This window comes from Poecilia formosa, unplaced genomic scaffold (genome assembly GCF_000485575.1).
Source record: "Poecilia formosa unplaced genomic scaffold, Poecilia_formosa-5.1.2 Scaffold157, whole genome shotgun sequence".
In the NCBI taxonomy this organism is placed as follows: Eukaryota; Metazoa; Chordata; class Actinopteri; order Cyprinodontiformes; family Poeciliidae; genus Poecilia; species Poecilia formosa.
In genome coordinates, this window is record NW_006800096.1 from 1,049,330 (window position 1) to 1,064,105 (window position 14,776).

A 14,776-nucleotide genomic window follows, 5' to 3' on the forward strand; every position below is an offset into this window, starting at 1 on the left:
AAGTTTAGAGGAAGAGAGAGAGAGAAAGTAGATGGATTTTTCTTTGTAGGGTCGATCTGGTCTGTTTATGTTGGTTTTGTGGAATGTACCAGCATTGCAAGAGAACTGGATTTAAACATCTCATTGGTAACCGGAGTGAGCATTGCCTTTCTGTAATAATTTGACAATCATGCTGCAGGATAAGACGGTTTACTACTTTTTGCATATTGTTCTACACAACTGCTTGTAAAGCCTAACAGGCATCCTTATGATGCTGAAATACCACCTGTCAAGTTTTTTTTTTTCTTGTTTTTTTCCCCCAATAACTTTTCACAAGCTTTAGAAAGATCTCTTAGGAAATAAGCTGTAGCCCACACAGTTTGGATTGTGTGCTGCTGGGCAGCCTTGGTATAACCGGATTTTAGAAGTGGGAAGGTGTTTCAGCAAATCCTGTTGCGCAAGGTAGGTGTGGAATTGAACGTTAAAAACTAGGAAAATGTTCCATTAAGTACGAGACAGTGGTGGTGTTTCCATATTTCTCAGGTATTTTTGTTGTTGTTTTTTTGGGGCGGGGGGTGGAGATATAATATTAAGTCTAAATGCCTTTTGATCAGGCATGACTCACCCACATTAGGTCACAGTTTGGTTTTCTCTTAAGCTTACAACCATATGGTTATATTAGATTAGACGTAACTCCTTTGTTATTTTTGTAGAACCAATTAAACGACTATCAACAGGACATTAGACGTGCAAGAAAAGAATAAAATACCTAGAGCAATAATACATGTAATACAATGCAGATGGTATGCAGAATAATGACTGTGGTTCACGGTAGATGCAACGGATGGGGGTGGGGGGCATCTTATGTTCATTTTGTGGTTTTCTTTTCCCACCAAGTTTTCACTCTTCTGTGAAGAGCGTCATGATCAGAATGGCACAGCAGCCAGTCCAGACAACAATACAGTGAAATGTGCTGATGTAGAAATGTGTCTGAATCCTCGATGAGAGGTGAGCTGCTTTAAAAGTCTTTGAGGCATAGATGCTCATGCGTCATTTTGACCAGATTGTTTTTGTGCTGCAACATATAAAATCAAAAGAGGTTATTTTAACCTCAACTCCTCAAACCTGACTTAAAAACCCCCCCGATGCATTAATGGTGTTTGCCTGGTAGGTAAACAAAACAGATAGGTTTTCATTAGTATATTCATGAAACGGATAATTTACATAGCACCAAATTAGACTTTAACACTGAAAAAAGATTAATAAGGGCTCATATTACAGACGACATATGCACGATTCCCGTGCTCCATATATTTATTTTTGCAAATTCATAATGAATAATACATAAAGCCTTTAACGCATCCCATCCTGGCGTAACGGATGAAGATAACTTTTTCACGTCGCTGTGTTAGATCTTTATTCATTTGAAGTTCATTATGTAGAAAGTTTGCTCTAGAACATGCAGATAAAGACGAGCACCACGTCAGTGTTATTCACGTGATTTTAAAATAGATATTTGGGTTGAGTTCAACTTACAAATGAGTCGGCAACAGCCTTTGGTGTTTTGAGTTTGGATATATAACTTCTAAGTTAAAGATTTACAAACAAACAAAAGCAAAAAAAAAAAAAAAAACGTATAATATAATAACATATACTATACATGGTCAATTAATTAAAAGTGCATACGTTTTTGCACAATTTCATCTCGTAGTACAGATATGAATGTTATTGTTGTGAGCCATACGAATGAGTATAAAATAAAATCATGATATATGCGATAGGATTAAAAAAAAACAAGAGTTGGAAAAAATGCAGACACTTTACATGAAATCAGTTCCATGGTATTTCACTCTGAATTAATTAGCTTTTTTTTTTTGTCATGTTGCAAGGACAAATGAAAAAAAAAAATTAAAAAACATTGTGAAAGACAAAAAAGTCAGTACCTTCCAACAAGCAGGAAATCTATTAATATTCCCTCAAACTGTTAATTTCACTGCTTAGTTTCACCCAATACCCCCTATAGCTTCCTTATATCATAATGAAGTACTGTAATGTGCTATTTCACACTTGACATGGATTTCCAATCCTTTGTCGGAGCCACGTGAGACTAAAAATGGCCGACTTCTCCGTAACAAGACCATCCAGAGCGCTTTTAAAGGAGCAGCTGTCCAGGAATCATGTTAAAGGATGATTGTTGAGCCAGTCAAACAGGAGTAGTGCCCTTTCCGTAACCTTTTCCAGCTTCTGATGTGCAATCCTAGCACATGAGAGCGTTGTTGCCATCTCGTATCCTGCTGGGCCATCAAGGTCTTTCCCTCAAATCTTTTTTTCTTATTATTATCTTGATGTATTCTTCATTCTCTTTCTGCTTTTCAGCCGAGGGAGGAAAACATTTGATGCGTCTCTGCCCGAATTTCTCTCTCATTATTCAAATGCCTGCCTCTTTGTAACTTAACAGGAGTACTGCCATTTCCCAGCATGCAATTAGTGGAAGGCAGCTTCAGTAGTCAGCCCTAGTAAGAAGGCCATTTATCAAGGCCACAACGTTCGTCTTGTTACCTCCACTTGCACTGTTCCTTATTTATTCATGGCGACTTATTTCCTCGATTTGCGATCCTGTAAAAGAGAATTAAATCGTCTCGTTTTTTTCATGGAAACAACCTTGAGGACAGCGAATTACCATCACGCAGAAGGATTATTGCCAGTCATCACACACTGTGTGTGAAGGTGCTCGAAATGTCACTTTCTCTGCCCTCAATACATTCCTTTTGTAGAAAATGCAGTGCTTTACCTATTTGGCAGAGGTCAGATTTTGACACGCTGTGAGCCGGCAAGTTTCAAGGCTTGTATTTCGTCATCAGAAACTGGAAAAGATTTGTGATGGTATCTGATTTTTGGATGGTAGAGAGACCGCGATTCAGCATGATCTTATGATGAAATAGAGCTTTTTCTCTTAAGGCATTGATTCTAAGCTGTGGATAAAGCTGTGCTGCCAACTCTCCACAGTTAGATTTTTATTTCGTCTTTAACGAGCGTGATCTGTTGGGTCATATGCACAGTGTAACACACAACACCAGAATGCTCTGTCATGATGACTAACTGCTGCTTGATGAGTCATGACGAACACGGTGACAAATATACTTAATGTACAAGTTGTGCGTTATGGCTGAGTCATGATAGTTTTATTTATGATATACCAGATGATCTGGTTTTCTTTATTATTATTTCTAAGAGCTGTTGCAAGTTTAATGTCGGCAATATGCAAATATTGTCCCAAGAAATGCAAGGTTTCCATCACAACTAACACTGTTGTGGTTTAACAGTTTCTAAAACCACTGTTATCAGGAATACCTTAAATCCTAGTCATTTTTTTCTCTATGGCAGGAAATGAATGGAGAGGGAGAGACGTCGCTTCCTGCGTGTTGGGATTCACTCCCGGTTGCTATGACGTTGTCGTGTTGCTGTTGTTTTATCGCTCCCTGTGTGTCAAGCCCTTAACGAGGAGTGAACTCTTGCATCAGGCACTTGCCAGGCTCATGGTGTCGTACCACAGAGTGTAGCATAAAAAACCCCGCGAGGAAGAACAAGCCAGGCTGGTTTAAAAGCAGAACATGACAGCTGCAGCTTGGGAGCACTTTGAATTCAAGCTGAATGACTGCGGTGAACCGTTTAACCTGTGTGTCATGATATGTTGCATTTGTTGCGAAGCAGCGTCGACTGCAATACAACAAACGTGGATCTGCAACCAAGGCATAATCACGCCTTGCAGATTTCCAGCTTGGAAAATAAAAAATAAACAACCTAAAACCAAAGGGCTATCTCCGTCGTACCGGAAGTCGAGAATTAATTTCTTTTAATCGACAAACAAAATATGAAAAGGCCAAAATCAAAGTAGTGCACACTAAGTTTGCTTAATCGCTAAAGAGATTCTGCCCTTCAATTTCATTGACAAGCAAGCATTTCGACAAACGGCGCAAACTTTTGACGCCCCAGTACACTGTTGTAAGTTTGCACTTTTTTTTTTTTCACACAAAAGTCCTACCTGACAGTAGTGCCTGATTTTCCTTGTCTGAGTCTAATGGTGAGTATATTTTGAAGGGCAACTTTGTTTGCAGAGACTCCATAATCCATTTGTTTATTTGTTTCGCATTTGTAAAATGTTTTGTACTTTCCAGTGTTCAATTTTCTTTAGAAATGTGTTTATTGATCCTTGAGAGGCTGTGCTTGCATTATTACGCCTTTATCATTATTAATGGAGCGACATACTTTTTTGAGAAAGCGAACTAAGCTGGAGTGGTCTGAATGCACCCTTAGACTTCGCTCTGGCTTTTGGGTGCAATATGTTGAGCTTATATTCTGTATTCTGTATTACTCTTTAGCTGTTACAGTTCATTCAGTAACTGTCATGCCGCCATTGTCAAAATCCCAAGATGACTAAATGTATACACACACCATATTGCACATGTATAAAGGTACTCAAAATACATAGGAAGGTGATAAACCGTATCACTGCACTGCAAATATGTACACCATAATCCACTGTCAAGGCTTCTAAATTAATTCAAGTCCATGGCAAAGACCACCCATGAAAGTAGAGCATATCATGAGGATGTACTTCCTTTGACCTGGAATACTCTCCCGTTGAATAAATCATGACAAAGTGCACCAGCTCCACACTAGGTCTTTTTTTCTTCTTTTTATCTTTTATCCTGCCAATCCTCAGACCATGCCCTTGAGAAACTACAGAAAATAAGAGAGGGGGGGGCAATACTGGATACTACACCGCAGGAGGTAGTGTGGAAACATTGTTTCCATGGTAATGACAAGCAACAGTAAGCCCGCTATCAGTTCTGATGTATTGACTCTCGTTCATCTGTGATATTTAACCTTCACAGACGAACAGGCAGCCATGCATGCGCTGGAATTGATAAAGGCGACATATTCCCTACATTACGATTGATGTCATTATCATTTAGAAGCTGGCAGAATACTCTGCTTGGCCTCCTCATCTGTCAGGCTGCGCAGGTCGGCCATGAACTTATAATTTCTTTTGAAGATAAAGGAGATGGGTCTGCATGGTGACTAGCACTGCTTTGGCAAAAACAGTGCCAAAACAGAAGACTTGTAGTAGAATATTTGCAGTGTAAGGTTAAAAGTAATTGCATCATCTCTTGCTGCTTTGAGGTCAGGTTGCAGGGATCAGGTCCTAAACATAGCAGTTAAATTCTATGTTTTTTTTGTGTGTGTGCTTTTTTTCACCTCTATAAAACTTGAGTTGGAAAATATACAGGAACCCTATAAGCCATAAACTTGTGATCTGGAGGAGTAAAGCATTTTTTCTTATTTATTCCAAGACGTGACATAAGGGGTATTGATGAAAATCCATCACCACATGTGCAAAGTCTCCAACAACGACATTGTTTTTTTTTTTAGAACTACATGTTTGTAATATAGTGTGTCCTTTGTCATTATGTGATAGCCACATCGGGCTAGGTTTTAAGTGATTATGGGGTTGTGATCGCAGACATTCAACAAATGACATATTGACATTCATGTCTAAGAAGTAACGCTATCCCAACATGCAGTAGTACGCAATACTTGCTATAAAAGTTTGAAGGGTTTTTTGCTTTTACCCAGGCTTCTCTCAGGCTTGTCAGCATCATTATTCTGTTCAGCACTTGTAAGACGGGGGACTCTACAGCTTTAAAAGTTTAATTTAAAAAAAAAAGAGTTCACAAACACAGAATTCAATTTCAGCTTTACCTCAATGGGAGCGTGGCCATAACCAGCACCAAGAACACAACTCATTCACGCATCTCTGCAGTGCTTGACTATGCCAGCTCCTTCAACGGATTTGATTACTTCTTGGTTTACATTTCCCTCACCCCGACTCGCTTCCTTGGCCGTCAAGCCACACAGAGAACAGACGACTTAAACGGAAAGCTGAATACACAGAGCCTTGCTGATGGAAGCCCAGGTATTATCCTCACATAATGTTCCCCCTTTCAGTCTTTCTGATGGACGACGTGGACCAAGGCCAAAATAATTAGACCCACACAGTCTAAACTCATTGTACCCACAGTGGATCGTGGAAGCTCTTACTTTAGGTTTTTTTTTTATGTTTGTGTCTCGGTACCGTGGCTTTCAGAAAGAGAAGCATGTTTGTTCAGAGATAAGCCAAGGTTGTCGTGCCGTTCATCCACCTTATCTCTGATTCATAAGCCAGATGGGACTCTCTTCTTCCTCTGTTTTCTCTTCTTGTCTCTTCTTTGCCTTCTGATTTCAGTTATCCTCCTTGTTTTCTTCTTCACTTTTTTAAATTTGCGTTGCAGTTTTCTGCAGAACTGTGTTTTCATTTGAGTTTTGTTTTTTTGCCTTTTTCAGTCCAAATTTAATTTGGCCACCAATGTTTTTTTGTATAAAATTATAGTGCCTTGCAAAAGTAATCACAAGGAGAGTGGTGCATAGCATGTTTTAAAAGCATCCTATCTGAAACAGAAGCTTATTTAGCTGGCTTTAGCAGAGGTTACTCTGAGGCATTGATGCTTCTTTGGCGCAGTCAGAAGTTTTTTGGTGGTTTCGCTCATTGGAAATTCAGAAGACAGTTGGTTATGGTGCAAAAAACACATTCTTGTTAAAACATAAGAGTTTTCTTTCTTATATGTAGGTTCATAATGGTATTTGGTGGCCAGTAAGGACAGATCATCCTATATTTTCAAACCCGCATTGTTTTAAAAGAAGACACAGTTCCAAATCAAAATCAGGCTAGATAAGATTTATGTGATGGTCTATTTCAGAAACACTGGCATTATGAATGCATTCATTTCCAAGAGTTTACTTAGTTCTGAACTGTAAGAAAAAAGTCATCACTTTAAAAACCAATTCTTGATATGTACTGATCTTTTCTATGACATTTGAGTAAGCAGTTTTGTATAATAGCTTCTGAGTCATGTCTCCTTCATGGTTTTGAAGAACTCTGGCGCATAATCTATGTAATAAATATTTTTCTTTTTCAGTTCAGTCTAATGTCGTGACGAAATCAGTGCAAAATGTGTGTTTATGTGTTGAAAAAGGTCCCATAATGCTACAAATACACTTTGTGGTTGTTTTGAGAGGAGATGTGAAAGTCGAAGAGGTATAAACACTTTTTTCAAGGCGACGTAGCAATCTAGCTTTAATTGAAACGCAGTTCTATATGCCAAGTGAGAAAGATGAGTATACGTCCAAGGCTAATTGGCACAGCAGTAACCGATTAAACAACATACTGTTTGAACGTAAAGCTCACTCATCAACCCCTTTTGTAACCTGGGGCATGTGGATAAATTGCATCACAGTTGGGGGTCCAAACCCAACTTTATAAAGGACAACTCTGCTTAGTAATTAGCGTTACCTCTGCGAACAAGCTTTGCACTTGCATCTGTGGAGGCAGCGTTCATCCACTGAGCATCGCTCTGCACACGGTGCAGTTTATTCATAGCTCTGAATCGAACCCCTTCCTAATTGGATGTTTGAATGTGCCCATTCATCCACAGAGGGGCATCTAATTAAGGTCCTTTGACATTAGACACAGCTTTCTGAGTTTTTGGCAGGGGTCTCAATTTCAGCCAGGCTTCCCATAGTCAAGCTTAATCGACTATTATGATAAGAGTTGAGAGTGTGTTTCTCAGCAGTGTAAACACATGCCACCTGTTAAGTATTCTTGCTTTTTACTGTTGTTGATTTTACAGAGGCTGGGTGAATCGTAATGCACAGGCGAGTGTTTATTTCAGCTCAGACATGTTTGATGAGCAGCCCTTCACAGGATGTGACAGCAGGTCTGAATACAAATGATTTAGGGTATGTTGTGCCAGAATTGACGAAAAATAAATATGTAAACCGATTCATAGTTCTGTTTTCAGACATTGTCCTCATTGTTCTAATCTGAAGTTTATACACATGTGTGCGCAAACGCATCATCGCCATGAATAGCTGGTTAATTTGTTCGGGGTGGAATATCTTTGCAACACACAAACATGTTTTGGATTTTTTCAAATTCACAAAAAGTAAAAAAAAAATACACATACACATAAGTTACAAGCAAAGTTTAACATTGACCTCCATTGTCTGAAAAGTTTTGGGTGTAATTTTTCTGTTGCAACACCCGGTTATGTCCAGGTTTCTATTGTCTGACCCAAACTATCACCTTTTTGTTGAAAAAAGTTGGTTAGCATGTTCAGGAACAAATGCCGGCTCAAATTTATCATGACCTGGAAGCTGCTGGAGCACGACTGTCGGCGTCACCAGCTTCTTGTGCACCAACGAAATAAATACGCTTCTGTTTTAAAATCAGAGCAGGGAGAAGAGGGTGGAAAATGACTAAGGAACCAAAAGATAAAATCAAAATAAGAAACAGCTGTAGCAGGATTCAAGACGGGAAACTGAGGGACGGAGATGAATGTACACAAGGGAGCTGAACTAAGACTCAAAGGACTACAAACCAAAAGCAAAAAAAGATGCCTCGTAGGAATGTACAAAATCAATTCAAAAGTAAAGATAACGCCCAAAAGAATAAATAAATACAGGAAAAAAACTAAGAAAGTAATCACAACAGAATGAACTGGAATGGCAAAACCCAAATGATGATGATAAAAACTGAACATAGTAAGATGTTTTTAACAATAATAATCCCAGTAATGATAAACACAAACACCTGTGGATTGTGACATGCTCTCTGAGAAGCCTGCATAAGATGACGAAAACTCTGCAGAGAGCATATTTTAGGTGATTCTTCTGAGGCAGCTGTAGGAAGCAGCTGTTTTTACTGCAAATACACATTGATCAAAAACACAGCTTGGCTGAATACGAGTAAAGCTGATGAAAAAGGGGTACCATGATGTTCCCTAATAACCAGATGTTCTTTTGAAAGCATGCGTAGAAAGAAAAAGGGTCTAAAATTGTTGCTTACAGTTGTTGGCTTGCTGTCTTTGACAGAGAGTACAAAACACAACAGAAACTCTGCTGGATTTAACTGGACGGAACATGACAGATTTCTTGATCAAGACTTTTGAGGACTCCGGAAAAAAAAGGTAACACATATTTATTTTATACTCTAGTAGCACCACTTTTTTTTTTTTCTCTCCCACAAACCCAGCCAAATTCCTGCATGCTGTCATTTCTCGTCTTCATGGATTTTGCAGCTGAAATGTTTTGACAAATCCTTGTGGGCCACTCTTTGATTTACTTTCCTTAACCTGTCACTCTGCTGTATGGAAACAGTTTCTGCCAACTGTCAGTGATGGAAATGAAAGGAATTAGCTTGACGTTTGTTTAATCATGACTCCAAAGCTGTCCGCGTTTCTAGTAGTTCCTTTGCATTCTGTGTACCCTCCACGAGTATCGCCACCTCTCATAAGGATGTTTAAAAAACCTTAAATAAATCCATATTTTACATGTATATATATTAATATATATTACACTTACAGAACCTCCACCATGGTCTCTGATGATTGTCATATTGTCTGTCTATGTAATGGCTTGACTCGGGAAGAATAATCACTTTGTTGGTGATATGGTTCTTTTTTTTTTTTTATGGCCCCATGTCGATGTGCTGTTTGGAGAGGCGCTTAACCAAGTGCAAAATAAGGCAACATCTATTGTTGGTGTGTTTATCAGGCACATCACAGTACCCTCACATTGTTTACATTGACAAATAAAGTCACATCAGGGGGACAATGACAGATGATCATAAAGGTGTCAGATAGAGGTGATTTCGAGTGATCGGATTGTAAAACGCTGCCTCGACCTGTTCTTGTTGCAGATGGATCTAACCTCAGTTTCTTGCATTAATGTCTTTTTTTTTGTCTTTTTTGGTGGGGGCAAAATTCTGTGTCAATAAATTGTGCATATTTGTCCAAACAATACAAACCCCACTGCTGAGTTTGTGTGTACCTTTTTTAATGGAGGTGGACAAAATTGTTTTGTGATGGGAAATTTCATGACGTAAAGACAAAATTATCACCAATGCAGACGTTTGGCACGCCTGGTGTTGCTGTTGTGAATATATATATGCCTTCTTCTCCAAATGAATCAGTCTTCACTTGTTTTTTTTTGTGTGTTTTTTTTCTCTGTGATTGCAGGTATGGAGGCATTTCTGTGGGAGCAGTCAACTCACAAGTTCGTCTGACCGAGGCAGAGGTTGAGGATGTCTTCAGGGATTTGAAAAATCTTTTTAACTCATCTCAGGTACGTCATAAATGATTGCACCAGATTGGCTTACACAGTTGGTTTCTTTGTATCTACGCCTCATGGTTCTGAAACAGCACCGCAGTTCTGGAAAGCCAACAGTTTTTTCGTGGAGACTGGATTCTCTTTTGTAAAGGCTTATTTACAAAAAAACAAGAGCAGACTGCTTAAGTCATCTCTTTTTAAACAAATAATAATAACAAGTCTTATCAATCTTTAATATCTCACCACATGTGTGTGTTGTCTGGATGTTTGCAGCTTGTTACAAGAACATTTTTTTTATTATTTTGACAGCTGAAGAAAACATATGAACACTGCATCTGAAAATAACTAGAAATGTTTGTGTTTGATCATTCTCAGAACAGTATTGGTTGGGAAACTAAAACATTTTGTTGTTCTTATAAGTATTTAGAACAAAAAACAAAACAAAACAACTAAATAGTTTGAAAACTGGCCATCATGAGTAGATGCAACCATTAGCACTGTTCTTACGTCAGGTTAAATTGCCTCTTCATACCCCCAGTTCTTTGCCCAACCTTTGCTGTCTTGCAAAACTATTCATGCCCCTTTTGCTGTTTTTATATTTTCTGTAACTGAAGAGCGACGGATCTAAATACAGTGCACAACTTTGAAAGAGCTGAGACTGGATCTAGCCCAGATATTAGTTGATGCAATTTTGTGACGCTTTATTCCCATACAAGAATAAAATAAAATTTAAAAATGCAAATAAAGATTTTTCCAATGATCAAAAAAGACGTGCATAATTATGTGATTTTACAAACAAAAAATTGATGCGCCTTTCAAATTGTTGGTACACAATTCAATTTTTTTGGCGTTGTAAATCACTGTTTAGATTTGTAGTCTAGACTGTCGTGTTTTGTCTTTTGGACAACTTCATTAAACGATTGCTCAGACGTATTTTGTTAAATAGATTAGCCTGTCACAAAGTAAAATTTTGCACAGAAGAAAATAACCCTACATGTAAGCTCCAAAAAGAATATGAAAAGAATAAATAAATGAAATCATATTAAGTTTTATTTATTGAAGCAATAAATAAAGAGACAAGTTTCGATTCAGGACTTGGCTTTTAAATGAGTTCTTATAGGCGCAGCGACGTCTCAGCATTGACATCAAGGCTGCAGCTCTCACATTTAAACATCGCTTTCTTTATTTAGTTTTTTCCTTTTTTTTTGCCTGTGTTGTGTTGACGGTGGCTCTTAATTTTTGTAGTGTGTAGACCTTGATGAGTTGCAGAACAATTAGAAGGAATAATAAAAAAGAGGGGCAAAGACCAACACTCCTCACATCTGTCTTTGAGTGTCCATGGCAACAGACCACAGCTGTGTGGTACTTTAAATAGACCAAGAAGTTAAGAAGCTTCATGTTTAAAACAATTCATGCTCAGAATCCTTTAAGGTCTTTAACTCGCACATGGTTTTTATGTCGTTTGTATTTATAATCTTAAACTCAGTCAGTTTATCTCATGTGAATAGTTTTATAGTCAAGCTAAAGTATTTATGGCCTCGGGGGCAGTTTTTCTAGAACTCCATGCCAAGCCCAGTTGTCTCCCTCTTTTTTTTTTTTTAATTTTCTCTCTTTGTTCGTCTCCCGCAAATAAACTCATTAACATTTCAAATTTGTGGACATTCTAACTACTCTAAGATCAGCAGGCTGCTTTGGCTTCGGGCAACCCCAGCATCATCCTCGCCCGTGTTTACCCCCCTGCGTCTCCGGGATCTCGATGCTAATGTGACTTTAATTTGAGCAGCAGAAATGATGTAGCCCTTAATGGCTGGGCATTAACTGTCCTAGCATTGCTGTCCTTGATATAAAAAACAAAACAAAACAAAACAAAAAAAAAAAACATGTAACACTGTCCTTGGGAAATGTCTGGCTTTCTGCTGCTTCTTGGCAGGTTTGCAATGTGAAACGGTAACTGGAAGTAGCACTTTTTTTTTTTTTTTTGTACTTTGTCAGTTCCGACTGGGAAGTGGGCATTTAAATTTTGGCTTAATTGCATTTTCTGTATCCAGCAGGTAGAAATGGAATTATGTGCAGCGGGATGCATTGGGAACAGTAAGAAACAGAAACCCTAAGTGCTGAAAATTTCATAATTAGGCCAAGAAGGGAAAAAAAAAAAAAGCACACACAGTATTTGGATGATGTGAGAGTGCGACTGTTTCCTGAAATGCTTCTGTTAACCGTTGAAGGAAGTTTTCCTCACTGAATCTGTTCATTTAATAATCTTTGACTCCTTTCTACCTGTGGTTATGTCTGCTTATTTATATATCTGCTTACTGTAGCTTTATTTCTGTATATAGGAGGAAATAATAGATGACCAGGTGGTTTTAAATGCTACTTTGGGGGCCTTGTAAATACTTAATTAATGCAATAGAAGTAATCCTAAATACGTACCACAAAAATTGCTTCAAATTAATTTACCCATTTCCTAAATCATACTCAATTTTTCTCTTTGCGCGTTTTCATTTGGCTTTTTTGTGCTCTGTTTTCATCCACTCAAACCAATTTCGCATGAGCGTAGTTGATTCATTTTTAATCAGTTAACTATTTTGCACTTAATAATTGTAACCTTCTAAAACCTCAATTTAATGTGAAAGTCTCTTGAACACCCAAATAAGAATTTTCTGTTAGGACACACATTTCTTTTCTGTTTTTGTGTTAAAATTTCAGATTTTGATTTTTGACTTTATGACACAATTCGGATTTTGTACATTAATTTTTGCTGTATTATATGAGATTAAATCTTCACCTGCCGCCTCAACTATTTTAAATCTATCAGAATGCAAAACATATGAATATTATTTGTGGGAAAACTATACAACATCTTGTAACGGTGAGGACATAGACGCAAAAACGCGACACATACACTGCCAGCTTTGACATGCTTATGATGCCAAAGCTGGCATAACGTCACAACACTTTTGACATTATGCCATAACGTCAAAACACTTTTAGCAGGTTTCACTACATGTTTTCCAAAAACTCTCAAATCAGAAATGCATCTGTCCACACAAAACATGTCGCATATTTTGTATTTGCATCTCATTTTCACATGGAAAGAGAACTTTTGGTGTAAATAAGCAAGATTAGTGATTTTTAAGTAATTCGGAAAACAAAGATTGTGTTGTGAAGTGGACATGTTGAATTATACCTTAGCAATCAGTGTGGTTAGGTGTGCTAAAACAATAATCTGTGTGAATTTTTAATCTGACTTTTACAAATTCACCAGGTTTTGTGGTAGACAGATATTATAGAAAGAAAAAAAAAACATTAAAAAGTGTAATTTTACCCCAATAAACCTTCCTCCCAGAGATTAAATAGAAAATACTTTCCTATTAAATTGCCTCTTTGTTCTTCTGCACCCTTCATCTTTAAAGACCACATTGATACTGAAGAGAGCAAGAGCAAATTTTCAGTTTTCTTCACACAGTAACAGAATCCACACTAAAGGGTGTTGCTGTTATCTTAACCTAGTAGTCTTTAGTTTGTTCCTGACTGGAAAAGGGTCTGATATGGGTTTTAAAAATTATGTACATTGGTGTTTGATGGCAAGTGACACTGTACATTCTCAAACAACTTTACTTTCTACATCAGAAATATTCAGCTTGAACCCTAGACATGAACAGACAATTTGGACCAGGTGTTTTCAACTCCAGTCCTCGTTGAGCCACTGTCACAACGGGCTTTTGGTTACCAATATGTGGAATGAGAATGTATGAAAAAATTTGAACGCCATTTGCTGAGTAAGGGGACAACTGCAACGTAAACACACACACACATGAAAACTGCCAAACAGGCAATTTGACCAGTGAAACGGTCAAAAAGACTTCCCTCGCACACTTCAGCGGTGTGTCGTGAACCCCGGCACTGACTGGGGTCTTCGGGCCAAACTAGCCTTGTCATTGTTGTTGAGCAGGAAGGAGTTTGTCGAGGATTAGACTCAGGCAGCTACTGGCCCACTTCTCATCTTGTTTCAGTTGCCGCTAATCCTCGGGAATTCTCCCAACTGGAGCCTCTTCTTTCCTGCTTGGCACGATTCATCCCAGAGTGGAGAGAAAAAGCGAAACACACACACACAAAAAGAAGATTTCCTTTGGTTGTTGCTGTGGGATGCATCACAGACAAGCGTAGGAGTCTTGTTCTCGGCCCCGTGCATGAATAGACTTGGAACAGAGAGAATGTTATTCAACAAATATTTCTGTCAGCAGAGATTTCGGAGCTCTTCCCTTGTCCCGCTTTCTTTCCCCCCCTGCCCCACTCCCCCACAACACTGATACAGAGGAAGATGATGAGTTCATGCTGCCTTACTGAAATGATGTGTAAACATTTTGTTAAGCCATGCAAGCAGAATGATTCGAAAGGAGGACAAGAAATGCTCTGAATAGACAAAGTATTGCACTTCTGAGAATGCCACTGTGCGTTATAGGTTTTTGAGACTGAACGATTGTAGAATGGAGAGAAATAAGCCCCTTGTAACTGTCTCTGGAGCTGGAGATGTCTCTTTGTTGTCCACTGCTCTCCTTTCCATTGCCGCCGTGTCAGCGCAGACAAGAAT

The 14,776-nt window shown here is 38.4% G+C and overlaps 1 protein-coding gene across 1 annotated transcript in view; it reads left to right on the forward strand.

The window, feature by feature from the left end:
- LOC103146371 (ATP-binding cassette sub-family A member 1) overlaps window positions 1–14,776 on the forward strand; it is a 209,605-nt gene that overhangs the window by 127,319 nt on the left and 67,510 nt on the right. Inside the window, exons 34-35 of the mRNA XM_016677511.1 lie at window positions 8,950–9,044; window positions 10,095–10,200. Of these exons, the coding sequence (XP_016532997.1) occupies window positions 8,950–9,044; window positions 10,095–10,200 (201 nt within the window). The remainder of the gene's footprint in view (window positions 1–8,949; window positions 9,045–10,094; window positions 10,201–14,776) is intronic.